Source organism: Acinonyx jubatus, chromosome D4 (genome assembly GCF_027475565.1).
Source record: "Acinonyx jubatus isolate Ajub_Pintada_27869175 chromosome D4, VMU_Ajub_asm_v1.0, whole genome shotgun sequence".
Classification (NCBI taxonomy): Eukaryota; Metazoa; Chordata; class Mammalia; order Carnivora; family Felidae; genus Acinonyx; species Acinonyx jubatus.
The window spans coordinates 82,898,660-82,925,167 of record NC_069391.1 but is presented as its reverse complement, the minus strand read 5'-3'; the positions used below and the strand labels follow the sequence as shown (position 1 = coordinate 82,925,167).

The following is a 26,508-nucleotide window of genomic DNA, read 5'->3' as shown; positions in this document are numbered from 1 at the left end:
GTGGTAACAGCAGCCTTCCCCCAAGACCTGCTTTTCCCATTTTTGTCTGCTGGTTCGGTGGTAGTCCCTAACACATAGCAGAATGCCCATGAGTGTTTATTTAAAAAACAAATGCATCCCACTAGGCGCGTAATCGTAAGTGGGCAACCCTAAAACAAGACATCTGAGACTGAGCCCAAAATCACCACCAGAAGGAACGAAATCACCTATGTTGTCATTTTGACCACCCCCGAACTGTGAGCAGCACGGGAGTCTACACATCTGGAGGCACCAGCTTCTGAAAGGCGATCGAGAGGTTGCCAGCCAGAGGGGCTGAAAGGAGATTCCAGGTACAGCTTCGAGTCCTCCCGTATTTATTTCTGCTCCCTTGATATGCACCTCTCCCTTGTCAACCTGGTACAACATGTTTATTTAAGAGATAATGTTGCCGTGGAGGAGTGCACAAGGCAATAAACAGCTTTTGCAGGCAATTAAATGCAGAAGTGAAATTGAGCTGCTGGTCAGTGGAACCAGCCATTCATCGTGAGTCTGTTCCAGTGTCACAAATGTTATTCCTGTTTCACAACAGGACAGGAATCTATGATTGGGCCACAAATCTCCAGAGGCTGGAGGCAGACCAAAAGCGATTAAAGCAGTTCTCTGCATGCAGGGCATCAACATGAAGGAGTCCTGAGCTTCTGGGATGCGGGCCCAGCACGCTGTTCTATTTCCTTTAATAGATTTCGCACTTAGTAGGTGCTCTGTAATTATCTGTGGCTTGATTTTATAGGGACACTTACCGGAAGTCTCACCTTTACGATAAACTCAATGGCTACTTTTCAGCAAATAATTCAATACCCTCCCTATTAGCTTTAAAAAATTAGGATTATCTCCACTTCCATCAGTTTTTCTAGGAATCAGAAAGGTACTCTTGGTTGAAGAACATTCCCGCTGTTCCCCCACCCCCACCCCCCACACACGGATATACCCCGCAGTAAGGGGAGGGGGAGAACTAACAGAATGGGGACTTGATCCAGTGAGGAGTGAGGAAGGAAGTCAAGACAGTCTCTGGAGGAGATGTGCCAGGGTCAGACCAAGGGAGGAGGCAGTCAGGAGGGACTAGCACAGTCTGGCACACCTTCCACAAAGGAGATGAAAAGCAGGGTCACAAGCAAGGGGGCACCCCCATGCCGTCCTCCCCCGGGAAGCTTCCAGCAGGAGGGAGCACAAGAGCAGAACCAAAGCACCCTCCCAAAACAGCGGGGCTGGGGCCCAGATGGCTGTTCCCGACGCTTCTGCCCTAACAACGTGGTTAAAAAGTGAGCCCTCTAGGGGTGCCAGAGCAGGTTAAGGCTCTGACTTCAGCTCAGGTCATGATCTCACGGTCCATGAGCTTGAGTCCTGTGTCAGGCTCTGTGCTGACAGCTCGGAGCCTGAAGCCTGCTTCGGATTCTGTGTCTCCTTCTCTCTCTCTGCCCTTCCCCCACTCATACTCTGTCTCTCACAAAAATAAACGTTAAAAAAAAATGTTTAAAAAAAAAGTGAGCCGTTTTGTTCCTTATTAAGAGCGACAGCGCTTACTAGTTATAAGTGTTATGTGTAGGCATTCCCCATTTAACTAATACTTCATAACACACACATCATAAACCTGTGTTGCACCATTATGATTTCTGTCTGTGCTTCTGGTGTTCCATCTGCTGAGCAGAACACGTTTTTCCCCAACCCTGAAAAAGTTATTCCACGTACATTCATACTTGGTCCATACTCACATGTCACAGTCTTTTAATACTAAAATGCGCCCTACATATACCCTATCTTGTCACAAAGGGGATCTGAGATCGCTAACTAAAATACATAGCAGCAGAAGGCTGAAAATTAGATAGATCTAAAAAATGATGATTAGTGAAAAGAAATAACTGCAGTCAACACGGGCATAGCACTTGCTGGTGTGCCCAGAAACGTCTACAGGCACTAATCACCTCACTCCAGCTGTTACACTGCCAGACGTATGCAGGCAACAATTCTCTGAAGGTGGTATCATGCCCACTTTACAGACCAAAACAGAGAGACGCAGAAACAATTTTGTGTTTTGCCCCAGGCTTCACAAACATTTAAATGCCAAGTCAGAAGTGAATATGGATCTTCCAGTGTTCTCCTAAACCAACAGACCTGGTTTCTAGTCCAGGCTCTGCCATCAACTATCTGTGGGTGCGGAGTAAACCCCTTCAGCTTCAGACCTCCGTTCTCCCTGCACCAGGATGGGGTGAACTGGAGCTTCCTAAGACCCACTGCAGCTCTGATCGCCACTAGACTGATGGTCACCTGCCATTCTGCAAAGTGATGGCTTATATACCAACGCTGGGTCTTGCACTTAGGAGTTTATTTCCAAGAGAACTAATTTTTGTGGGAATAACAACAGGGCTGTAAGTCCAGCTTGTGTTTGTATCTGGTTACGAGGTTAATCCATAGACTCACACAGCGTCAGACTGAGGAGGGATGGAGACGCCACGCGGTCAAGCCCCTCATCTCAACTGTTAGGATCATTTTCCAGGTTACACGAACACTGCAGGTGTGTCTAGATTTGCTTTCCCGAGAAGCACATTCACAGGAGATTTGCAGGCAGATTCCAAAAGCAACTTTCAGATAGCAGGGAATTCAGCATATTTTATTTTATTTTTTTTATTTTTTGTTTTGTTTTGTTTTGGTTTTTTTTTTCAAAGTTTATTTATTTTTGGGACAGAGAGAGACAGAGCATGAACGGGGGAGAGGCAGAGAGAGAGGGAGACACAGAATCGGAAACAGGCTCCAGGCTCTGAGCCATCAGCCCAGAGCCTGACGCGGGGCTCGAACTCCCGGACCGCGAGATCGTGACCTGGCTGAAGTCGGACGCTTAACCGACTGCGCCACCCAGGCGCCCCCAGCATATTTTAAATGCTATTGCCGAGACGGCATATTTCAGGAAAGCTTCAGAGGCCCCATTCTCGGCCATCCGAAGTAACCACACGTCAGCACTGTTCCAGAAGTTTCTGCATATTTCCAACCTCCACAAGGGAGGAAAGAAAACCGGAAGACGATTCCAAGAAGACCCTCAATGTAAAGCAAAGCGCTTAGGTAGGAATTCTAAGCCCTAAAGAACTAGAGAGGACCTTGGTATTTATATTGATGGCAGTTTCCGTGGCCCGACCCAGTGATAACCAAACGCTGCTGAGAAACACCGTGGAACCAGACAGATCCACATTCAAACTCCAGCTCTCTTGTGTGGTGGCTGTGTGACCATGGACAAGTCAGCCCTCTGGCTCTCAGTGTCCTCACCTGTAAAAAGCAGGCAACACGATCTGCCTCCTGGGCCTTGGAGGAAGACTCACCATTCAGCAAATGCTGGCTGTCATGACTGGTGCCATTACTAACTAAGAGGAAGGGGCATCAACCACAGTAGCAGAGAAGGACCTATTTCTGCAAAATAATTTGTTCCATGAGAATATATTACCAACAGCGACTGGAAATAAAAGGTCTTACGCTCAGCCTTCCAGGAAGACAAACTATATGTTAAATGATGCCTCGGCGGGCGTCTCTACCTCTCTCCATAAGTGGCAGTGCTAGAGACAGCATGAACAGCATCAAAACTGCCTGTCCCCCAGGACTAAGAAAGTCTGGCCACGATTTTTCCTCCAGGTGTGGGAACCTGCCCTCCGGAAACTCTCTCTCTCCTTACACACAGCACCTGAAACATCTCTCCAAGACCAGGCAGTGATGCTGGTCTGCCGTCTTACAGGCCAGCTCAAGGATTCTGACAAGTAGACGTCTGACTTTACCGGAAAGCTCACCAAGAGTTGCCTGCCTTTCTCTCAGGAAACAGTTAAGTTTTTTTTTCCCCCCTCATCCTTTTTCTCATAGGCCAACAGGTTCACAGAGCTGTCCTACTTTTATCCTTAAAGCCTAGAAGTCGCCAGAAAATCAGGACGCTCCAGCGGTAGTCCCTGCCTTGTGGGAATCTACAGGATATGCTGGTGTTTTCAGAACTACAAGATACTTTTTCTTTCTTGCAGAGAGGAGAGCTTCTGATGGAAATCAGCCCAAAACCTGCCCCCAAGAATTAAATCCAGTTGGCACTTTGAAAGGCCTGTAGGGGTCCAGGTTGAAGATCTATAAGTGATTGCATTCCTTTACACTCACATTACCTCCGAGTTCTCACACCCATATGCGTGAAGCCCTCTTTTTTTTTTTTTTTTTAAAAGCTTATTTATTTTTGAGAGAGAGAGAACATGAGCAGGGGAGGGGCAGACACAGAATTCAAAGCAGGTTCCAGGCTCTAAGCTGTCAGTTCGAGCCTGACACAGGGCTTGAACTCATGAACTGTGGGATCATGACCTGAGCTGAAGTCAGAGGCTCAACCGACTGAGCCACCCAGGCGCCCCTGGGAAGCCCTCTTTTTAACAAGCATGGTTCTGAAAATAAAATGTGTGGCAAACTTACAAAAATGTGTATCCCAGGGGACTAGGGTGGACGTATTAATAGGCTAAAGAAGTCTGATCCCTAAGGGAAGTGAGAGAATCCAAAAAGCGGGGGAGCTTGAAAATTAACTACTTCCTCACACCTCAAAAATACAAAACGGGCTAGAATCGCTCAGAGGAAAATTTCAGCTTACATTTTTAAAAAATGGGCATAAGAAGGTCGAAGTTTTGCCCCGAACTCCCAGATATGTATGTCCCATTGTGTTGGAATCAAAGCCCAGTTGAGAAAGCCTGCGAGGGAAATGTACCCCAAATAAGAACCATTCTCCCTGAATTGTAACACCTATGGCTGCCGGAGGCTTGCAGGTGGGGAGTGCTGGCTCTCATGCGGCCACCCTCCCCACGGCATGGTAACCCAGCTCGTGGACGTTTTCAGTGCCTTGAAATCCGAGGAAACGGTTACAGCTGAGGAAGCAGAACAGCTCTAGAAAAACACTCCTTCCCTGACAATGCAAAATGCTTTGTTTTACCCCCGTGTTAAGCTACAAGCTCTTGATCGCACACTTGAGCATATGAAAGATGACCTTCATTCCCAGCTAAAAAAAAAAAAGCACCCAATTTGGCCCAGGACGACAGGGACCTAATTCCTTTTCTTACCTTGCGTCCACGTGAGCACACAGGTGATACCACTCGTCCCTTCCAGGGTGCAAATTCATCACTAAGATTACAGCCACCCAGAAGGCCGCACCCAGCATTTTCTAAGCTGCTCAAAGAAAGTGGGGATGAGGCTACAGGAGGAGGTGAGACCTCACACAGTGAGCCCCTCGTGAATCTGCCTCCGGCCAACTGGGTATTTGTGCAAAATGATAGTGCAAAATGAGAGAAGTGCAAACACACACAAGTGTGATCCCTTTACACGTTACAATTCCCGCAGCCGACCCGGGAGAGGGAACTTTTTTTTTTTTTTTAACACCCCTGGCATAACGTGCACCCATGTGTGCTGAGCTGGTCGTCGTGTGTGCATGTGTGTGTTCTTGACAGATCCAGTCACTCTGGGCCACATCTTACCTGCCACTGGTTTCCCGGCTGACTGGGCACGTAGGGTGCCGGGAGGCTCCGCAGGCTGTTCTTCACAGGGGACCCCCCGAGGGGGTTTCCCACGTCCCCGGAAGAGGAATCCGCGGCCAAGGCCATGGAGTACTGCGGGTAGTTGTACAGATTGTTGTAGTAAGGGAACAGAGAAGGCTGGTAAAAGCTGCTGTAGTAGGTGGAGTCAGAAACCAGATCAGGTGTGTTCTCCATGTGCCCTCTGCTGGTGACGGCAGGAATATCCTGGATGACCATGCGTCCCTCTGGAAAGGAAAAGACCACAGGGTATTCACATGGGGGTGCACAAAACTCTACCTCTCAACCCTGGCAACGTACGGCCTTCCTCATCTGCAAAGCTACAGAGCAAGGCTCTGGAACACGCTGCTTCCTCCCCCAGCCAAAGTAAGGGACACGTCTCTAAGGCTGGCAAAACTGGGGACACAGCTGGCAGACCCCTGCAGAGGACTTATTTTCACTGAGAATACCAAAAACATTTTAGTGACATAAAGCCTGGGCAGGCCTAACTTCGACCCAGACAATTCTACCCCAATGTTAGGAAACTGGAGATCAAATCTAGTTAACTTGGCCGTCGGCATCACTTTTACAACAAAATGAATTGTACTTCACTTTCAACAAAGTAATAAAATCCCAATGCTCAAACTATGGTAGCCACATAGATATATCAAAGAGCCAAAGCAAAAGGCTAAGAGTTTAAGCACACATTATTTCTTTAATTTCCTCCCACACCTGATACTGGACTCTTCACAAGTCTGGACAATGGTATAGACCAGGGGTAGACAAACTTCTTCTGTAAAAGGTTAGTAACGATTTCAGGCCATTCAACTGCAGAATGCCCAGACTGCTGAGTGGTCATGTTACAATAAAACTTTATTCACAAAGCCAAGCAGTGGGCAGAACCAGCCTAAAGGCTGTAGTTTTGTCAACCCCATGTCTAGATTTTAAATTGTGTCGATTCGTAAACAAGCAGACTCCTAAATCCTCTCTCCCATGGACATCCATCACGCCATGTTCTAAGAGGTGGTCCAGGAGCCTGAGATGGCTGTAAGGTGTCAGGATGCCGCTGCCCGGGGATTCTACAGTCTGGGGTGAGACATGTGATGAGATTACAAATACCAACAAGGATTATCACACAGGAATAGCCATAGACTTTTAAGGAAATCCAAAGGCTGGAGAGAGGACTTGGAGCCTAGAAAGGACCACAGAGACCTTCAGGAAAAGAAACTGCATCCAAGCTGAGGTTTAAGGGAGGAACAGAGAAAGGTGAAAAATAAAGAAAGTGTTGAGAAAAGGACAAGGAGGACAAAGGCATGGGAGTGGGAAATCAGGAGGAGGGCGTGCGAGCGAGAGCTGGACAGGGCAGCGCAGCGAAGCTGAAGAGCTGGGTGCCCGAAAGGGAATGAGAGGCGGAGCTGGAGCAAGGGGCGGGGAAGCCTCCAGCCAGCCTTCCAGACCCTGCAGCATGTGACGATTTCTGGGCCAGGAGCAGAGGGTCAGCACTGAGTTCCAGAGTGAGTGACCTGATGGCAAGCTTAGGACAAGCGAAGGGAAGAGAGACCTCAAGTCTGTGAAAGCAGTGAGGGGCCTGAGCTATGGGCAAGGGGGCAGGACTCAGCAGAAGCGGAGGGGCTGGCTGGACTTCCATCTGGAAGGGAAGGAGAATGCCGGAGGAGGCACTTGGCCGACCTGGGGGAGAGTGGGGAGTCTGGTGTGGTAGGAAGCTGGAGGCACTTATAGGCGACAAGCGAAGGTGGGAACTGGCAAGTGCACTCGGCAGAGGAGAGGCTGGAGGAGCCCTGGGAGCCCTGGGTGGGGGGGGGGGGGGTTTCTACCAGCCCCCAGGGAGAGGGGGAGGGAGTTGTTACCAAAGAGCGAGTTCTGGGAGAAGGAAAGGGAACCAGGAATGGAGCTGGGGAGAACCAAGGAGAGAACACAGTATCACACAGGCCAAAGTTGATGTGGCTCCTGGAGGGGCCAGCATGCCTTGTCAACTGCTGCCAAGAGATCAAGCAAATCAGTTCTAGAAAAAAACCAACAGAGGGCTTCAGGGCCTTGTGGGTTTTGCAGGAGAGGGAGGAACGAGTAAGCAATGAGGAAACAGACCAGCTGGGCACAAGAGCCTTCTCTTCGCCAGAATGTAGAAGGAGCAAAAGCAGGCACCAGGGCTCCGGGCTCACTGGTGCATCCCCGAACCTAGCACACCGCGGGACACGAGGTGGTCAATTACGTGCCCGAACAGATCGACGAGTCCCGGTTTTCCAAGTAGCCAGGCCTCAAAATAAATGTGAGGAAGAAACAGAAGCTCCCCGGAGCAAGAAAGCGTCATTTCATTTTTAACCCACAGACAAGGGTTGAGCATGCATAGGTGGGGAGAAGCTGGTCGACGGAAATTCCCCGCAGAGTCAACACGTGGCCCAGAGCAGGTGCCCCATGTGTCCACTGGCCGAATATGGAAGGAAAAGAGAAGATATGCAGGCGGCAAGCTGTGGAAGGGATTTTCACAGCCCCACCTTAAAGTCAGTGCTAAAGTGTCCTTTCTCTGAAAGGATACCTAATCCATCCACCTTAGTGCCCTCCCAACTATTTCATTCTATTTCTTTCCTTCCTTCTCTCCTCTTCCCAGCTAATGAGATGAGACATTCATTCCAGTTCCATTACTCCACACCGCATGTGGAGAAGGCACCTGCCCTCCTCCCCTCTTGAACTCCCCAGTTTTTTCTTATTTTACACACCAATTTCACGCATAAGAGGTGGTTTCCAGTGGTGAATTCTTTTGTGTTTAATGTTGTCTCTTCACTGTTTTCCTCGTTACTTAAGCAATACAAATTTTGTGAAAATGACGAATTCTACGGGTGTCTAAATCAGGGAAGGAATGAATGACACGGGCTTCACCACTCAGTCACAAGCATTGGTGGGACATCCACGTGTAATCTCACAGACATTGAGGAAGGCATTTCCGACGCTTATCTCTGTCCTTGCAGCAGGAAAAAACAGATACCCCTTCGGACCTGCCCTTCAAAAGCAAGGTCCTCAATTAAAAAAAATATACATTAGTAGGTAAAGAATTAAATAGAAGGCCAAGGGAGGCAGCTGGGTGGCTCCAGTCAGTTGAACACCTGACTCCTGATTTCCCCTCAGGGCATGATCCCAGGGTTGTGGGATCGAGCCTGGTGTCGGGCTCCACACTGGGCATGGAGGCTGCTTACGATTCTCTCCCTCTCTCTCTCTCTCTCTCTCTCTCAATCTCTCTCTCTCTTTGCCCCTCTCCCCTGTTTGCACTCTCTCGCTCTCAAATAAATTAAAAAGAAGAAGAAGAAGAGGAAGAAACCCAAGGACACCAGGATTCTCAGATTAGGACACAGGTTCGTGAATTTCCGAATCACACCCCTACTCAGGACCTTTTATCAGGCCTCCGTTTTATCCAGCAATATGATGTCAGTAATAATTCTCAAGGTAACAAGAGGATGGCTTCAACAAACTGCACAGGGAGCCTCTAGGTCAGGTCAGAGCGAGGACTGGTTTTGCTACAGCTGAGTATAATCAATCAGATACTGAGGCCATCACTTTCCCACTTACCCGGTATTTTACTTCCTCTTTCAGATTATATTGACCTTGAAGAATAAATTAAGAAACACACTGGAAAAGTTTCATTTCCTACCAGTATTTAAATAATAAAAACTCTTTGAGCTTTCTAAGAGTAGGTGCCTAAGGATTTTACAATCCTAAGATGTTTAAGCACTCTTGAAAAGTGACATTTTAAAAAGCTCTAGGGACCTGTGGAACTGCCACACCCTGTATTTTGTAAACCTTAAATTGTATTTTAAAGTTCACATCAAAACTCTTGGTCCATGTTCAAAACAGGTTTATGAGCCCCAGCCTCTACGTGCATGCCACTGATACGTGGAAATTTCCCGAGGTCGAAATAAGCATCCATCAGTTGACAGGTGTCTCATCCAGTGGAGTTCGCAGTGTGGCCCTGGAATGGGCAGCATCAGCCCCCTCGGGAACTTGCAAAAGCGCACCCTCTTGGACCCCACCACACCCACTGAGTCAGAAACTCTGAGGGGTGGGTGGGCCCAGCAGTCCTGAGTTTAACAAAGTCCTCAGAAGGCTCTGATGCACTCACAGATCGAAACTCACTGGTCTACTTGGAAGATTGCAAACCAGTGCTTCAGAAGCTATCCCCAAAAACGTGACCCCTGACCGCACTGCTGTGACACTCCTGCCTGGCTATCCCACAAGAGCATGCAGATAAATACCACCTCCTCCAAAATCACGGCAGAGCTCGGATCACAAGTGGTGTGCATACTGCTGCCTAACAGTTTGGATGCTCACGGGCCACACCCAGGCTTTCTTCATTTATTCTAACCACAAAAGTTTAATTTATTTAAGTGCTTTTTCCCTTCGAAAAACTGAAATATTCCACACAGGGCTTCTGGAAAACCAAGAAGAGCGGGTAATGCAAAAAACACTTATTCTTTTTTTTAATATGAAATTTATTGTCAAATTGGTTTCCATACAACACCCAGTGCTCATCCCAACAGGTGCCCTCCTCAATGCCCATTACCCACTTTCCCCTCCCTCCCACCCCCCATCAACCCTCAGTTTGTTCTCAGTTTTTAAGAGTCTCTTATGTTTTGGCTCCCTCCCTCTCTAACCTCTTTTTTTTTTTTCCTTCCCCACCCCCATGGTCTTCTGTTAAACTTTCTCAGGAGCCACGTAAGTGTGAAAACATATGGTATCAGTCTTTCTCTGTATGACTTATTTCACTTAGCCTCACACTCTCCAGTTCCATTCATGTTGCTACAAAGGGCCATATTTCATTCTTTCTCATTGCCACGTAGTACTCCATTGTGTATATGAACCACAATTTCTTCATCCATTCATCAGTTGATGGACATTTAGGCTCTTTCCATAATTTGGCTATTGTTGAGAGTGTTGCTAGAAACATTGGGGTACAAGTGCCTCTATGCATCAGCACTCCTGTATCCCTTGGGTAAATTCCTAGCAGCACTATTGCTGGGTCATAGGGTAGATCTATTTTTAATTTCTTGAGGAACCTTCACACTGTTTTCCAGAGCGGCTGCACCAGTTTGCATTCCCACCAACAATGCAAGAGGGTTCCCATTTTTCCACATCCTCTCCAGCACCTACAGTCTCCTGATGTGTTCATTTTTGCTACTCTAACTGGCGTGAGATGATATCTCAGTGTGGTTTTCGTTTCTATTTCCCTGATGAGGAGTGACGGTGAGCATCTTTTCATGTGTCTGTTGGCCATCTGGATGTCTTCTTTAGAGAAGTGTCTATTCATGTCTTCTGCCCATTTCTTCATGGGATTATTTGTTTTTTGGCTGTGGGGTTTGGTGAGTTCTTTATAGATTTTGGATACTAGCCCTTTGTCTGATAAGTCATTTGCAAATATCTTTTCCCATTCTGTCGGTTGCCTTTTAGTATTGTTGATTGTTTCCTTTGCAGTGCAGAAGCTTTTTATCTTGATGAGATCCCAATAGTTCATTTTTGCTTTTAATTCCCTTGCCTTTGGAGATGTGTTGAGTAAGAAATTGCTGCGGCTGAGGTCAGAGAGGTTTTTTTTACTGCTTTCTCCTCTAGGGTTTTGATGGTTTCCTGTCTCACATTCAGGTCCTTTATCCACTTTGAGTTTATTTTTGTGTATGGTGTGAGAAAGTGGTCTAGTTTCAATCTTCTGCATGTTGCTGTCCAGTTCTCCCAGCACCATTTGTTAAAGAGACTGTCTTTTTTCCATTGGATATTCTTTCCTGCTTTGTCAAAGATTAGTTGGCCATACTTTTGTGGGTCTGTTCTATTCCATTGGTCTATGTGTCTGTTTTTGTGCCAATACCATGCTGTTTTGATGATTACAGCTTTGTAGTAGAGGCTAAAGTCTGGGATTGTGATGCCTCCCGCTTTGGTCTTCTTCAAAATTACTTTGACTGTTCGGGGTCTTTTGTGGTTCCATACAAATTTTAGGATTGCTCGTTCTAGCTTCAAGAAGAATGCTGGTGCAATTCTGATTGGGATTGTATTGAATGTGTAGATAGCTTTGGGTAGTATTGACATTTTAACAATATTTATTCTTCCAACCCATGAGCACGGAATGTTTTTCCATTTCTTTATATCTTCTTCAATTTCCTTCATAAGCTTTCTATAGTTTTCAGCATACAGATCTTGTACATCTTTGGTTAGATTTATCCCTAGGTATTTTAGGCTTCTTGGTGCAATTGTGAATGGGATCAGTTTCTTTATTTGTCTTTCTGTTGCTTCCTTATTAGTGTATAAGAATGCAACTGGTTTCTGTACATTGATTTTGCATCCTGCAACTTTGCTGAATTCATGTATCAGTTCTAGCAGACTTTTGGTGGAGTCTATCGGATTTTCCACGTATAATATCATGTCATCTGCAAAAAGCGAAAGCTTGACTTCATCTTTGCCAATTTTGATGCCTTTGATTTCCTTTTGTTGCCTGATTGCTGATGCTAGAACTTCCAACACTATGTTAAACAATAGCAGTGAGAGTGGACATCCCTGTCGTGTTCCTGATCTCAGGGGGGAAAGCTCTCAGTTTTTCCCCACTGAGGATATTAGCTGTGGGCTTTTCATAAATGGCTTTTATGATGTTTAAGTGTGTTCCTTCTATCCCGACTTTCTTAAGCGTTTTTATTACGAAAGGATGCTGAATTTTGTCCAATGCTGTTTCTGCATCGATTGACAGGATCATATGGTTCTTATCTTTTCTTTTGTTAATGTGATGTATCACATTGATTTGCGAATGTTGAACCAGTCCTGAAGCCCAGGAATGAATCCCAGTTGATCATGGTGAATAATTCTTTTTACATGCTGTTGAATTTGATTTGCTAGTATCTTGTTGAGAATTTTTGCATCCATATTCATCAGGGATATTGGTCTGTAGTTCTCTTTTTTGCTGAGTCTCTGTCTGGTTTGGGAACCAAAGTAATGCTGGCTTCATAGAATGAGTCTGGAAGTTTTCCTTCCCTTTCTAACTTCTGGAAAAGCTTGAGAAGGATAGGTATTATCTCTGCTTTAAATGTCTGGTAGAATTCCCCTGGGAAGCCATCTGGTCCTGGACTCTTATTTGTTGGGAGATTTTTGATAACTGATTCAATTTCTTCGCTGGTTATGGGTCTGTTCAAGTTTTCTATTTCTTCCTGTTTGGGTTTTGGAAGCGGGTGGGTGCTTAGGAATTTGTCCATTTCTTCCAGGTTGTCCAGTTTGTTGGCATATAATTTTTCATAGTAAGAATCATTTATTCTTGATCTCAAGTTGTATTTTTGTATTTGTATTTGGCTCATTCGTTGGTTATCCTAGAACAACTATGTCCAAAGCTTTGCTTTAGATGTAAAAGGCACAAAGAAATATTCAAAATGTTTCATTTCTTCTCTTTAAAATTTTTTAAAAATGTTTATTTTTGAGAGAGAGAGAAAGAGAGAGCGAGCGAGCGAGCATGAACAGGAGAGGGGCAGGGAGAGAGGGAGACAGAATCCAAAGCAAGCTCCAGGCTCTGAGCTGTCAGCACAGCTGAGACACTTACAAAGCAATCATCTCATTGCCACAATGACAGTATAGGTAGATGTCACCATCAACAAAAGCAGTGGAGATGGGAGCCAGGGTGGAGGGGATTTAGAGATGATGGTGTGCGGACACACTCGAAAGAGAATGATACCAACAGGATCATGAAGGAAGAGAAACACAAGTCCTGTGGCAGGGACAGTGACCAGATTGGCCTGGCCACAGTACACAGTTCATGTCAAGGGCCCACAGGTAATGAGAACGGGAAGTGACCTTGGTTAAAATTGTGGAAGGCCTCTAACGGGGAGGCCAGTCAAGGACTTCGGGTTTCTCCTCAAGCTACAGGGAGTCAATGAAGGTTTTCAGAGGAAGCAAGTAACAATAAAAATGTTTTAGGAGAATTGATCCAAGCACCAGGGACAGATCTAAGAGACTAAGAAGGTAGGAGTATAGACTACTCTAGAATAGTCTATTCCGTATATGCACATATGGTCTATAGACTAGTATACACTAGGATCGTTAGTTTCTTTTTTAATTTTTTAATTTATTTTGAGAGAGAGAGAGAGAGAGAGAGAGAGAGGAGGGGCAGAGAGAGAAGGAAAGAAAAGAATCCCAAGTAGCCTCCGTGCTGTCAGTGCAGAGCCTGACACGGGGCTTGAACCCACCAAACTGCAAGACCATGACCAGAGCTGAAACACAGTCAGATGCTTAACCGACTGAACCACCCCGGCACCCCTATACTAGGCTCTTTACATACTCCAGGCCTGAAGATGTAATTATGAGCATATCTAGGGAGGCTGTAGTAATGGGGGAAAAATGCATGAAAATCACTGGCATGTCTTGTTCCGGGCATTCCCTCCAAACGACCAAGTTACACTGCTGATACCTGTCACCCAGGATGCCGGGAAGCCACCGAGCTCCCTTATCAGACACTTGCTGAATTGCTGAGTGACCATGCGACACTCCAGCCTGGAAAGGCACACAGCTCTCACCCAGGCTGAGGGAGAGTGAGAACAGAAGCCGCACGTGCCCCTTCTCCGACCTCCGCTACAGCAGAGTTCCCAAAGAGTAACTAGAGACATTCCCTTGAACGCTGGGACGTCACCAAAGCTGGGAAGTCAGGCAAAGTGTCACTGATTGGCAATAAACCCGAAGGTAAGATTTACAACTCATAAGCCACAAAACAGATCAATTAACCATACAAAACTTGAAATGAATATGTAGGTATAAATTCAAGAAGCCATTTCCCATGCACCAAACTCTTACTGGGCTACTCTTAACCCTTGTCTGAGTCACAGGCTAAAAAAAAAAAAAAAGCAAATACTGACAGCTGGTTCTACAACCTGAGCTGCTCGCTATGAATTCCTCCTGCTCCCCCCACGCCTGGCACACACTGTGACAGGGACATTTTAACTGCACGGCCAACATGACGAAGCACAAAGACAGCGGAAACATCTTAATGAATTTGCTGAAAATTCTGAAGCTGGATCTCATGGTTTATTTTTGTAGGCTAAACACTGGCCCAGATGACTTCGTGATGGTATTAGTAATAATAGAAAGCACAACAGAACAGGCTTTCTCAAGAGAATGTGGTAGCTTTCTTTCTTTTTTTAATGTGCATTTTTTTTTAAACTATGAATTTCATTCTTTCAACATTTATTTATTTTTTGGGACAGAGAGAGACAGAGCATGAACGGGGGTGAAGGGCAGAGAGAGAGGCAGACACAGAATCGGAAACAGGCTCCAGGCTCTGAGCCATCAGCCCAGAGCCCGACGCGGGGCTCGAACTCACGGACCGCGAGATTGTGACCTGGCTGAAGTCGGACACTTAACCGACTGCGCCACCCAGGCACCCCTAATGTGCATTTTTAAAGTTTTATTTAAGTAATCTCTACACCCAATGTGGGGCTCGAACTCACAGTCCCGAGACCAAGAGTCACATGCTCTTTGGACTGAGCCAGCCAGGCGTCCTGAGAGTGTGGTCACTTTTTTAACCAGCAGTACCATGTAAGAATTATCAACCTGTAGGTCCTCTGTCAAGACGTCAATGGAAGAGTGAAGCCAGACATTCTAAGTGCTGGTACTTATGACTGGGTTAGCATTAATTTGTGCCAGAAGGAAAAAAAAGGTCAGCAGGACTGGATTCAACAACTAAGAGTATGTCCGTATCTGGAAAAAACGACCAACAGCATTTGTCTGAGCAAAGACGTCTAGACAGAGGTATTGCCCACAGACTTGATCCCTCTTATTCCGAAACTCCTATTTGTGGCTCTATACGTTTACCTTCCGCAAATCCAGTTCTGAGATAAGGCTTCCCAATCCCTCTGCTACTTTTTTTTCCCACTAACATATGCAGCGTGAAATATGATTCACTCCTTCATGAAGATCAATACCCACACATGATAAATACCCGTATCGATCCTGCAGTGTTATATGCTGGTCTCTGGGCCCGTGGCATATTAATAGTAGTTAACCAGTAATTCATTTTAAGGTATGTGAAGGCTTTTTTTCCCTGCTCTTCCTCTAGTGTCAAGATCCCCAGAGCTGTTGCACTTTGAGTCATTCACATTCAAACCAAGAGTCTACTCCCTTTTCAATGACAAAACCAAACCCCACAGTTTCCTGTATGAAAGATCACATAGAAAACCAGAATTTATAATTTACAAACAATAAGGCTATTTATGATTCACTGTGAGTGATCCTCGACTTAACTGGCATATACCAAGTTGGTTTTTTTTTCTTAATATAATTTATTGTCAAGTTGGCTAACACACAGTGTGTAAAGTGTGCTCTTGGTTTTGGGGGTAGATTCCCATGATTCATTGTGTACATACAATACCCAGTGCTCATCCCAACAAGTGCCCTCCTCAATGCCCAGCACCCATTTTCCCCTCCACCTCCAATCAACCCTGTTTGCTCTTGGTATTTAAGAGTCTCTTATGGTTTGCCTCCCTCTGTTTGAAACTATTTCTTTCCTGTCCCTTCCCCCATGGTCTTAAGTTTCTCAAGTTCCATGTATGAATGAAAACAGATGATATGTGTCTTTCTCTGACCGACTTATCTCACTTACCATTAATACCCTCCAGTTCCATCCATGTTGCTGCAAATGGCAGAATTTCATTCTTTCTCATTGCCAAGTAGTATTCCACTATATATATAAACCACGTCTTCTTTATCCGTTCATCACCAGGTTTTATTTTTCTTTGTAATCCCATGCCTTGCTTAGTTCCTGTCATAATTAGTTTCTAGTTTTAAGTTACCCACCAGGCAAAATTGTTCACTCCTAAGTCTAAGATCTCAAAATTATCTACCTAACATGTTATGCTGAGTGTTAGGAGGGTACAGAGAAAGTGTAAGTCATTTTCTCTATTCTTTTTTTTTTTTTTTAAAAGGAAAACAGGTCTCAAGATTATGCTCAGTGATTGACATGATGATGGAATCAGGATAGCAGAGGTACCTCCCTGGGACAAGAAGGCTTGGCTCGGCTAACTGCTTTTAGCTTTCTTCTCTGCGAGGTCACCCAATGTCCAGAGTAATAGCTCCTGGCATTTCCTAAATTTAGGAGTAATGGAGAAACCCAGAGAGATGCTTCAGGACTCCTCTCCCACAAGGGTGAGAGCCTGGAGAGAGACACGGGGAGAGAGAACATTGTCCTGTGGGCCGTCCCTGGACCCTCTAAGCACTCATATGATCCCAAGACAAGCTCATCATCCTGACAAGGGAACGGGTCGGGTTTCAGAGGGAAGCAGAGTTGGCACAGGGAAAGGCCCAATTACACAGGTGGCAGTGTGCCTACTGTTCCCTGAATGCTGACAGCAAGGAATGAACGAGGGACTTGTCATCGCCACTGTCACCTTCCCCTGATAGGGACGCAATTCATATCCCACACAGGAAACGTGCTGTGTGCGAGGCAACCTGTCTGGGACTTTGGGGCACAGACCAAGGCCGTAGTCCTTGACGCGGCAGGGCTCACAGGGGAGGCTCTGAACAAACACACAGAAGGAGACACAGACCAAGGCTGTGAGAAAACACAAAGGCTGCGGGAAGGGAGGGCGAGATCAACTCCAGCCTTCCAAGTACAAGTTCTGCTGGTGTTGGCTCGCTAACGTCACTCTTGTACACAAAGCATGGAATGTGTTAGAGCCAATGTTGCCTTTTGCCCAAGGAATTTTGCTAAGTGTAATTAGGTCCCGCCAAGTTCAGTTTTCTCAGGGTGAAGGCTTTCCAGAACAAAATGAACCTGAAGTTGGTCTTGCAAGCCAGGTGCAGGTTTTTGGTTCAAAGGTGTGTAAAATATTAATGTGGGAGGCAAAGGGATCCGGAGAGGGAGGGGGAGACAGAGACAGAGGAGGGGAGGAATATCTTGATTGCCAAGCATGACCGCATCAAACAGACCAAGCAGGACATATGGCGGCAATGGGGAAAATATAAAGCGGGAAAGGCAGATACGGGCCTTCCAAGGGACCCAGCCAAGATTTGAAACAGGCCGCCCTGGGGCCACTGAAAAGCCCAGTGAGCCACAAACACATCCATTGTGTGCAGCAATTCCTGAAAGAAGGCTTCAACTACCTACATTTTGACCTCAAACTTCTAAATGATTAAGTTCTTCTTTCTAGTTTGTCTCTTAACTCAGGCAAAAGACCCTGTGGACAAACCAACCCCAACGGGAATGAAATGCCCCCTCAAGCAACAAGGACAGCCCTGAGCCCGTGAGACCCAGAGGCACTGACCTCAAGACAATGATGGACTTGACCTTCATAGCCCACCTGCACAGACCCATCCGCCTCTGCCCAACACGTTCCTTCGTTCCTTCGATAAACCTGGAAGTACTTTCAGCACTTCTGGAGACAGTGTTTGAGACGCTGGCCCGCTGTCTTCCTGGTGTTAGCCTCACTGAAATAAACTCGTTTCATCACTACTGTCTCTCTGCCTGTGGACTTCTGTCCACAGCGAGTGTCCACACCTAGTTTGTTTGGGCCCCTCGGAGCCACGTGCTGTCCCACCCCTGCCGGCTCCCATCTCCTGGAATGTCGACAATGAGCAAAGAGCAATCCCTGCCCTCAAAGAGCTTACTCTCTGCGGATGAAGAGCCCCAAGGACAAATCAAGGTAACAGAAAAGGTTTCCATCGCAGAGTCTCTAAAAATAACAAAACAAAACACAAGTATGTCTATCTTCCCAGCAGGACGAGAACGAGGGTACTGCCGGCACAGGAGGCTGGACTTCAGACTCATCCAAGGAAAAATCCTAACTGGATCTGGAAAGACTGGCACTCATCACCCCGACCTCCCACACCCACGCACCTACCCGTGTTCCTATTCCCGGGTTTCCGCTTTCCCTGTGTGTTCCCCCTTCCGCACCCCATCTGTGTGAGCCTCAGGATTCCGGGGCGGGGGGCACCCAGGAACATGGTTGGCCTGCAGAGGGAGTCAGATATGGAGAAGATGCCATTTCTCTGACTTTGCTAGAGAATGTCTGGTGGCCGTGAAAGCCTATCTCATGGCCGGAACATTTTCTGTCCTTAGGCCAGCTCGGAATTCCCTATCGTTGGCGAGATGCCAGAGACAATCTGAGACTCCGTCAACACCGCCAGGGGCCTGGAGGAGTCGCGGGGCCGCCAACAGGCCAGTGGCCAGGCCTGGGTTCGGGGGGGGGGGGGGGGGACCAGAGAAGAGAGGAAGGACGGCCAGTGATCTGTTCCAAAGGCGACCTTATGGGGAGGGAATCCTTTCCCCACTCTTCTTAGTACCCCTCGCACGGAGAAAACTTCAGGTCAGGGGCATCTCGGGCTGACTGTGAACGTAGAATTTAGGTCCCCACAGGAAAGCTCTGCTTTGAATTGTGTTCGGACAACTTAAAATGCAGGGGCTGCAATAACGGGGGTCTTCTGCTTGGCCACGAAGGGTGCTCAACACAAGGCTGTCAGATCCCGCTTTCGGAACTTGCTTTTAAAAATAAGATCCCAGGTATTTGTCTTTGCTCCTGAAAGTCCCAGGTTTCAAGCCAAGAAGTCACACCCGACATCTTACTGTGGCCCTTCCAGAACTGTGGTGGCAATATTCCCCCAGCCGCTGTCCCAGCCAAGGGTCCAGGTCACATGGATTGTCACAGCAACAGAAGGACGTCATTCACCTTTTTTCACTGTGTGGACACTTGCACCGGTGACGCAGAAGCAGTGGCAGGGAAAACCGCCTTCGAACACATCAAGGTGGTCCCACCGAACTGCACCAGTGGTCACTGGACTCCTCACTGACGTCCTCATTTGGAATATTTTACTTTGTATAATATTACAAAATTAATTTTTTTTAACGTTTATTTATTTTTGAGAGAGAGAGAGACAGAGCATGAACAGGGGAGGGGCAGAGAGAGAGGGAGACACAGAATCGGAAGCAGGCTCCAGGCTCTGAGCCATCAGCCCAGAGCCCGACGCGGGGCTCGAACTCACGGACCGCGAGATCGTGACCTGAACTGAAGTCGGACGCTTAACCAACTGAGCCACCCAGGCACCGCTAATAATACAAAATTAAACGTCAATTTTGCTTACGATGCCCTCGATGAAGTAGGAAAAAAAACCCCACTGGATCAAATCTCTGCCTTTGCGCCTTTTTAATAGCCCATGACAAAATGGGAGGGACTCATGAGGCAGGTCTGTTGCAACCCAAGGGTGATGGTTTCCTTGAACAAGACTTGGTGCAAATGTCTGAATGATGAGCTTATACTCTTGGGGTGCCTGGGTGGCTCATTCGGCTAAGCATCTGGCTTCGGCTCAGGGCATGATCTCATGGTGTGTGGGTTTGAGTCCCGCATCGGGCTCTGTGCTGACAGCTCAGAGCCTGGAGCTTTCTTTGGATTCTGTGTCTCCCTCTCTCTCTGTCCTTCCCACCCTCACACTCTAGCTCTCTCTCTAAAAAATAAATAAATGTTAAAAAAAAGAGAGCTTCTTGACTTATTTTTAGAACACCATACACTCAAAGAGTGATGAAACTCTCCGGTTACTGTGGCTTGGATATTTGGTAGATGTTGCCTTGAAGAAGAACAAAGTGAGCCTATCCCTTTAAGGAAAACTTACAGGATTTATTGCCCAAAATTCGAGCTTTCAAGTAAAAACCAGAATTTCTGAAAACTTAAGTCTGCCATCACAGGCTTGACAGCTTCCCGAACTTGAAGACTCTTTTGACAAGATCTGTAGTGATAATAACGAATGGGATTTTCCTGATATTTTGCAATGAAACAGGACAACCTTTGGAAAACCTGCACAACTCAGTGAACTAGTATTTTCCAAACGGCCAGTTCATGATGTTACAAAATGATGCATGGCTGAAAGATCCATTTAAAGTGCAAGATGGACCAGTGGATTTTAATGTAACAGAGAACAAAGCTCTTTGGCATGGTTTTGGACTCCACCCCGCAACTAATCTTTAAGAAATTATCACCTTTCAAGTTTTGGTCCAGTTTCAGAGAACAGGCACAAGGGTCTCAAAAAGCTATTCAAGGGGCGCCTGGGTGGCTTGGTCAGTTAAGCCTCCGACTTCGGCTCAGGTCATGACCTCACTATGTGTGGGTTCAAGCCCCATGTCGGGCTCTGTGCTGACAGCTCAGAGCCTGGAGCCTGCTTCGGATTCTGTGTCTCCCTCTCTCTCTCTGCCTCTCCCCCTCTCATGCTCTCTCTCTCTCTCTCTCTCAAAAATAAACATTAATTTTTTTTTTAAAGCTATTCAGGGGCGCCTGGGTGGCTCAGTTAAGCACTGGACTTCAGCTCAGGTTATGATCTTACGGTTCGTGGATTCGAGCCCCACGTTGGGCTCTGTGCTGACAGCTCAGAGGCTGAAGCCTGCTTCAGATTCTGTGTCTCCCTCTCTCTCTCTGCCCCTCCTTGGCTCACACTCTGTCTCTCTCTCTCTCTGTCTCAAAAATAAATAAACATTAAAAAATTTTAGAAAAAAGCTATTCAAATACCTCTCTCCCTTTTCCAAATATTTCTCTATGTGAAACTGAATTTGCATGCATTTCAAACGACAGACTGAAGCAGCAGCAATTGGGAACCCAGCTATGTCCTACTAAGTCAGACAGAAAACAGATTAGCAGAAATGTACAAACAATGTCACTGTTTTGTTTTGGAAAAACATAGTTCTTTCCTCATTAAAATGTTACTTATGCTAACAACAGATAGATGTTATTATTTTAAAGGAATGAACATATATGTATGATTTCTCAGTTTTTGGCTTTGATTCAATAAATGCTGATCGGCAGAATCCATATCCCCAGACGCTCTTGGAGGTCCTTGATAATTTTGTAGAGTGTGAAGGGGTCCTTGCCACTGAAAGGTTTGAAAACTTCTGTCTTATGAGCTCTTCCCTTTCTGAGAAGACCGATTTCAGGGCAGGTGGGGTCCAGGGTCTCATTGTGAGCAAGCTGCACAGTTAGCATTCAGCAGTCAAGTCTCAAGTGGGCGCCTCGGCTCTGTGCTTAAGCCTGAAATATTTCTTTCAGTGAAACAGACGCTAACTCCTGCACACTACGACCAGGCAGCAGAACTTCTGGTTGAGAGCACCGGCTCCCAAGTCAAAGCGCTTGACAGGCGTCTTCTGCCCCATGACCTTGGATCCAGGCACTTAAGGGCTCTGTGCGCCAGTGTCTCTCTGTAATGTGGGGATCACACTGCTACACACACCACAGAGGGCACGGGGGGCAGGGGGGGGAAGGCTGTGACACACGGTAAGTGCTTGAGAAATGTTCGCTATTGTTATGATCACAGTCACAGCACAGTGATGGCATTCTCTGCCATCAAGCCAGAGAGCCACCGAATAATTCTGGAAAAAAAAAAAAGCTCATCCTTGGGGTCCCACAGGAGGGCAGGGCTGCACCTGGCAGAGGCGAATGAACTTGGAAAGGAGCGGAATCCTCTGCTCCCGGCCTTCTCGGAGGTCAGACAGTAGCCTTGAGTACAGTCGGTGTGATATCACTCCCTAAAGTCATAATCAGGAAATGCGGGAACAATCTGTTTCTCCCACAAGGCGATCATGACAGGGCTATTTTAAAACGTCAAACACAAACCTGGAGCCAGGAAAGCAAACAACCTTTTCACTGTGTACCTGCCGCAGGCCTGAAAACCATTTCCACTTAGCGAGGCGAACGCGGCCAGGTGGAGAAGAACTGACCCTTGCTTCCTCTCCCCAGACTCTCTGCCCCTCCCCCCGTCCCACCCCTTTAAGCATGCAGTTCTGCTCTTGAGAAGCACAGCTACTATGGTGTTTCCTTTAAGTAAGCTGGGGATTTTATTTATTGGGGGGGGGGGGAATTGCTGCTGTTCCAAGGCTGAACTTTTAGCTTGCTATAAAGTTAATGTGCTATTCAATGTTCATTCCAGGCAAGACTGTGGGGCTGTGTATTTTCTGCCACCCCCGGAAGCCCATTATCTGTAATTGCCCATTACCATGCATAATTATTTCTCCTGGCTTGGTCTGTGACCTCCAGGGTTGCACTCTGTTACAGCTAACGGCTGGTCTTACAAAATTCGTGAATGAAGCCCTTCTGACCTTTAGCGCTTTGAAGGGTCTGTTCCGGAGCTGACATGGAAAGCCTCTTTTCAGGCACACTTTTCTGTGATCGGGAACAGTTGAGATTTCTTCCCTGATGCACCTCCGCCCAAGCAAACAGGAAAACAAAGCATAATCAAGTCTCCATTATGTGGGAGCTGGTAACCCAAACTGGGAATTATCTGGAGCCCTTCACACTCCCTTTTCTTTGACTTGGCTATTTAATTGTATCACGCTTTTTTAAAGACTGCTACTGGGAGAAGGTGGAGGTAAAGGAGGGCAAAACTTTAAATCTCAAATTCAATATATACGCTCCCACACTTAATGTTATTTTGAGTGGGAAGAAGTACTACGTCCCCATCAGTGATGAAAATGGAATTTGGGGATTCCATGTGCGCTTAAAATATGAATTCTAGAACTGACATTCAGTCACACCAGCAAGTCACTTTACAGCATTAGCGGGGCAAGAGAGGAGGGGACGGCGATCCCTGGCTGCACGTGGCCTGGGTGCTGGAGGGCTCAGCCATCCACGGCACTTGTGTGTCTTCCCCACTACGGCCTCCTTGCAGAACCCGGGGGTGGGCAACTAAGCACACCTCTAAGCACACACACGGTTCACAACAAAATCTGAAAGGGCACTGACTGCCAGAAATGAGACCACTCAATTGTGGTGTGGCCGCTCACTGCCACGGCCCCCCAGAATCTCCTGGATGTGCGGAGCGGCCTGCCCTTGCCATCTTTATTTTCCTGCGGTCTTTCCTGCCTTTTCAGTGAAGCTCCTCTAAAATGAACAGAAGTCGGGGCGCCTGGGTGGCGCAGTCGGTTAAGCGTCCGACTTCAGCCAGGTCACGATCTCGCGGTCCGTGAGTTCGAGCCCCGCGTCGGGCTCTGGGCTGATGGCTCAGAGCCTGGAGCCTGTTTCTGATTCTGTGTCTCCCTCTCTCTCTGCCCCTCCCCCGTTCATGCTCTGTCTCTCTCTGTCCCAAAAATAAATAAACGTTGAAAAAAAAATTTATAAAAAAATAAATAAAATGAACAGAAGTCAATCCTAAATATAAACACTCGTCCACTCTTTCAAGCATCATTTTTACCGAAGTCAGGTAAGGTGAACCACAGAGAATTAAACCGAACAGCTTTTCCTGGAGCCTGGCGGCAGGGAAGGCTTGGGAAGTAATTCCGCCCCTCGTTCTGACACCTGGAAGAGAGCGGCCAGTCGAAGGACATGTGAGCACTGGCAGCGTGACAGGGCTGAAGATCCTATGCTTCACCACGGGGCTGTGTCATCAAGGGAAAAGGAGGCTGCACAGACATACCAATGAACATCCGAAGTTTAAAAAACAGCTGTTGCTCCTGACAAAGGCTTCCTGGAGAAGAATCTACATGACATCTACATGACTGCTAACGGTTTAAAGGCTCGCAGAGGCCCATCAGACCTCAAACACAGAGGTCAAGAGGGTTCTCAGATCCCAAAGACGGAGACCTGGACAGTCAGCACCTCATCCTTGCCACCAGGGGACAGGGCAGGCAGGGCAGGGGCTGAGAGTGGTGATCTGGTCCAGAGGGCATCACGATGGCCCCCAAACCCTTGACTTGTGGCTCCACTGACTCACCCCCGAGACCGCTCACTCCAGCCTCATTTCCCGGCTGCTGCCAATCCAACTGTGCCATCCTGTTCTCAAAGTGTGTATACAAGTCACCCAGATTCTCTGAGACCTCCTCACAGCGAACTGCTCCCCCGCATGTGTCACTAACCACGGGGACGGGAGGGCACGGTAAAAGATGGCATACCTGTGACCATGCCTGCCTCCCCACTATGGAGGCCGGGACTCCGATCCCCAGCCTCGGTGCAGCTCAGGCCTTGGTACACCCAGTAAGCAAGCTCTGCCCATCAGATTGCCCAAATGAGACCTTCCCCCTGGGACAGAGCCCTCTCTTTCCTTCTTTCTTCCCGGCTGGAGCCAGAGGCTTCTGGCTTTTAGTAACGGCAGAGACAGCAGCTGCAAAGCTCTGAAGTCTCTGACACCTTGGGATACGTACGTGCGTATTTAGACACGTATGTATATACACACACACACACACACATCTGCACACACGGACAGATCTACACCCACATCTGTATCTCTATCTATGTACATCAGTCAACATCTTAGCAGAGAAGCCGAATCTTAACCAAAAGAAATCATTACCAAGACTCAACTAGAATTTTCTCACGGCCCCTAAGAAACAGCATGACACAAGCTACATAACTGGACGGCTTCGCATGCCTCCGGGCACAGCTGGATCACATCTCCCTTTATCCTCCTCGCCTAGTGACCTGCGTCGTACGGATTTCTGTCCGTCTGGATCACCAGAAACCTAACATGCTTGCAGACATTCCGCTTCACAGAAAGGTCTCCGAAATCAAGAACCGCTTCATAGCCCAGGCCCAAGGAAGCCCGCCCAGCCCCTAGGAACATCCCTACAGTGATGCACAGCCCGTGGCACAGAGGGAGGGGTGCACAATCTCTAACCCAGGGGCCTGCATTAAGGGAGCCATGTCTGTGGCAAACTGGGCAGCACCTGCTATCGCCTGCGGCTGGGTCAACCACCAAGGTTTCTTCTGACACAGAAACACCGACTAGATTGACAAGCAAGAGAATTTTTTTTTCAATTCAACCATGAGACAGGGCTAGAATCTGAGCAGCAACGAAACAGCACACACTCCTGGAAACACACAAGTTTTAACAGTACGTTGCCCCCCAGCCCTGGGGAAGACACAATAGAACAGGCAGAGCCCGGAGACCCACCTGGGGGTGGCTCCTTCATCCTGGACTGGACACAGACCAGAAAAGCACCAAGAAGTCCTCTCTCCTGAGACGAGACCGCCACGGTGTAAGCAGATGGCTGTCACAGGAAGGATTCACCAAGAAGTGAGCCATGGACGAGGGAAGACAGTGGTTCTTTCATATGAGCTGAGCAGTCACACAGCCATTTGCCCCACAGAAGTCAACTTGGAAGAAAAAGCTCTCACAATTCAGATTGAGTCATCCATCCATCCATCCATCCATCCATTCACTCATTCAATACCAGCCAAGCGCTCAACTGTTTATCTCCAAGGTACGAAGGGTCACTTTATCGTGACATTACCATATGCATCTGCAGGTGCTTTCGGGTTCAGTCTGAAACCAGCACGCCCATCAAGTCCACAGAAGATGTAGGACATTATTTATTGCCAGCCAAAATACAGGCAGATGCAGATTTGCATTAACGGCTGAGACAAACGTAGACAAGGAGAAAAGAAAGGCTATTAAGCTGAGCGACGGAAAATAGGACGCCTTAGGTAAAACTAAGGAAATAATAAGCAACAGATTATTGAATTCTCAGGGACTGGAAAAGCAAAAACAGGGAGGAGAAACAAAGTCACCGCAGATTAAATATGGCGAGTTTTAAGCCAATTATAAAAGATCAAAGAGAACATGAGAAGGGAGGAGTAGCCTTACAAGTAACCGAGATAGGAGACCTGGGGAGAAATTATGACCAGGGTAAAATCATTACAGTTTACAGTAAAAGTAATCTAGGGATGACTTCAGAGAGAAATTCACTAGACACCACTACGAGGTGAATAACATGGAGACAGAAATCAAAAAGCTCTTTATTTTCAAAAGGCACAGGACTCCAGAGGGAAGGTACTTCCTCTGTAGAGCAACAAACAGGATTGGGAACGTGGAAAGCGTAAGTGAAAACTGCCAGGGCCTTGAGTCACATTTTGGATTTCTATACCATCAACCTCTAGCGAGCAGATTGGGCGTGGTCTTTACCACATGCCACGGTGAACAAAGGGAAGGAAGCAGCAAGGTGGCAGTATTCATACAGAAGTGTCCTTGAAACTCATTTGACACTTGCTCTTTCTCC

General features: G+C 47.1%; 1 protein-coding gene across 2 annotated transcripts in view; it reads right to left on the bottom strand.

Annotated features, from left to right (window-relative positions):
• DMRT1 (doublesex and mab-3 related transcription factor 1) overlaps positions 1-26,508 on the bottom strand; it is a 111,652-nt gene that overhangs the window by 60,469 nt on the left and 24,675 nt on the right. For both annotated transcript variants that reach the window (XM_027041098.2, XM_027041099.2), the window contains exon 3: positions 5,499-5,782. In XM_027041098.2, the coding sequence (XP_026896899.1) occupies positions 5,499-5,782 (284 nt within the window). The remainder of the gene's footprint in view (positions 1-5,498; positions 5,783-26,508) is intronic.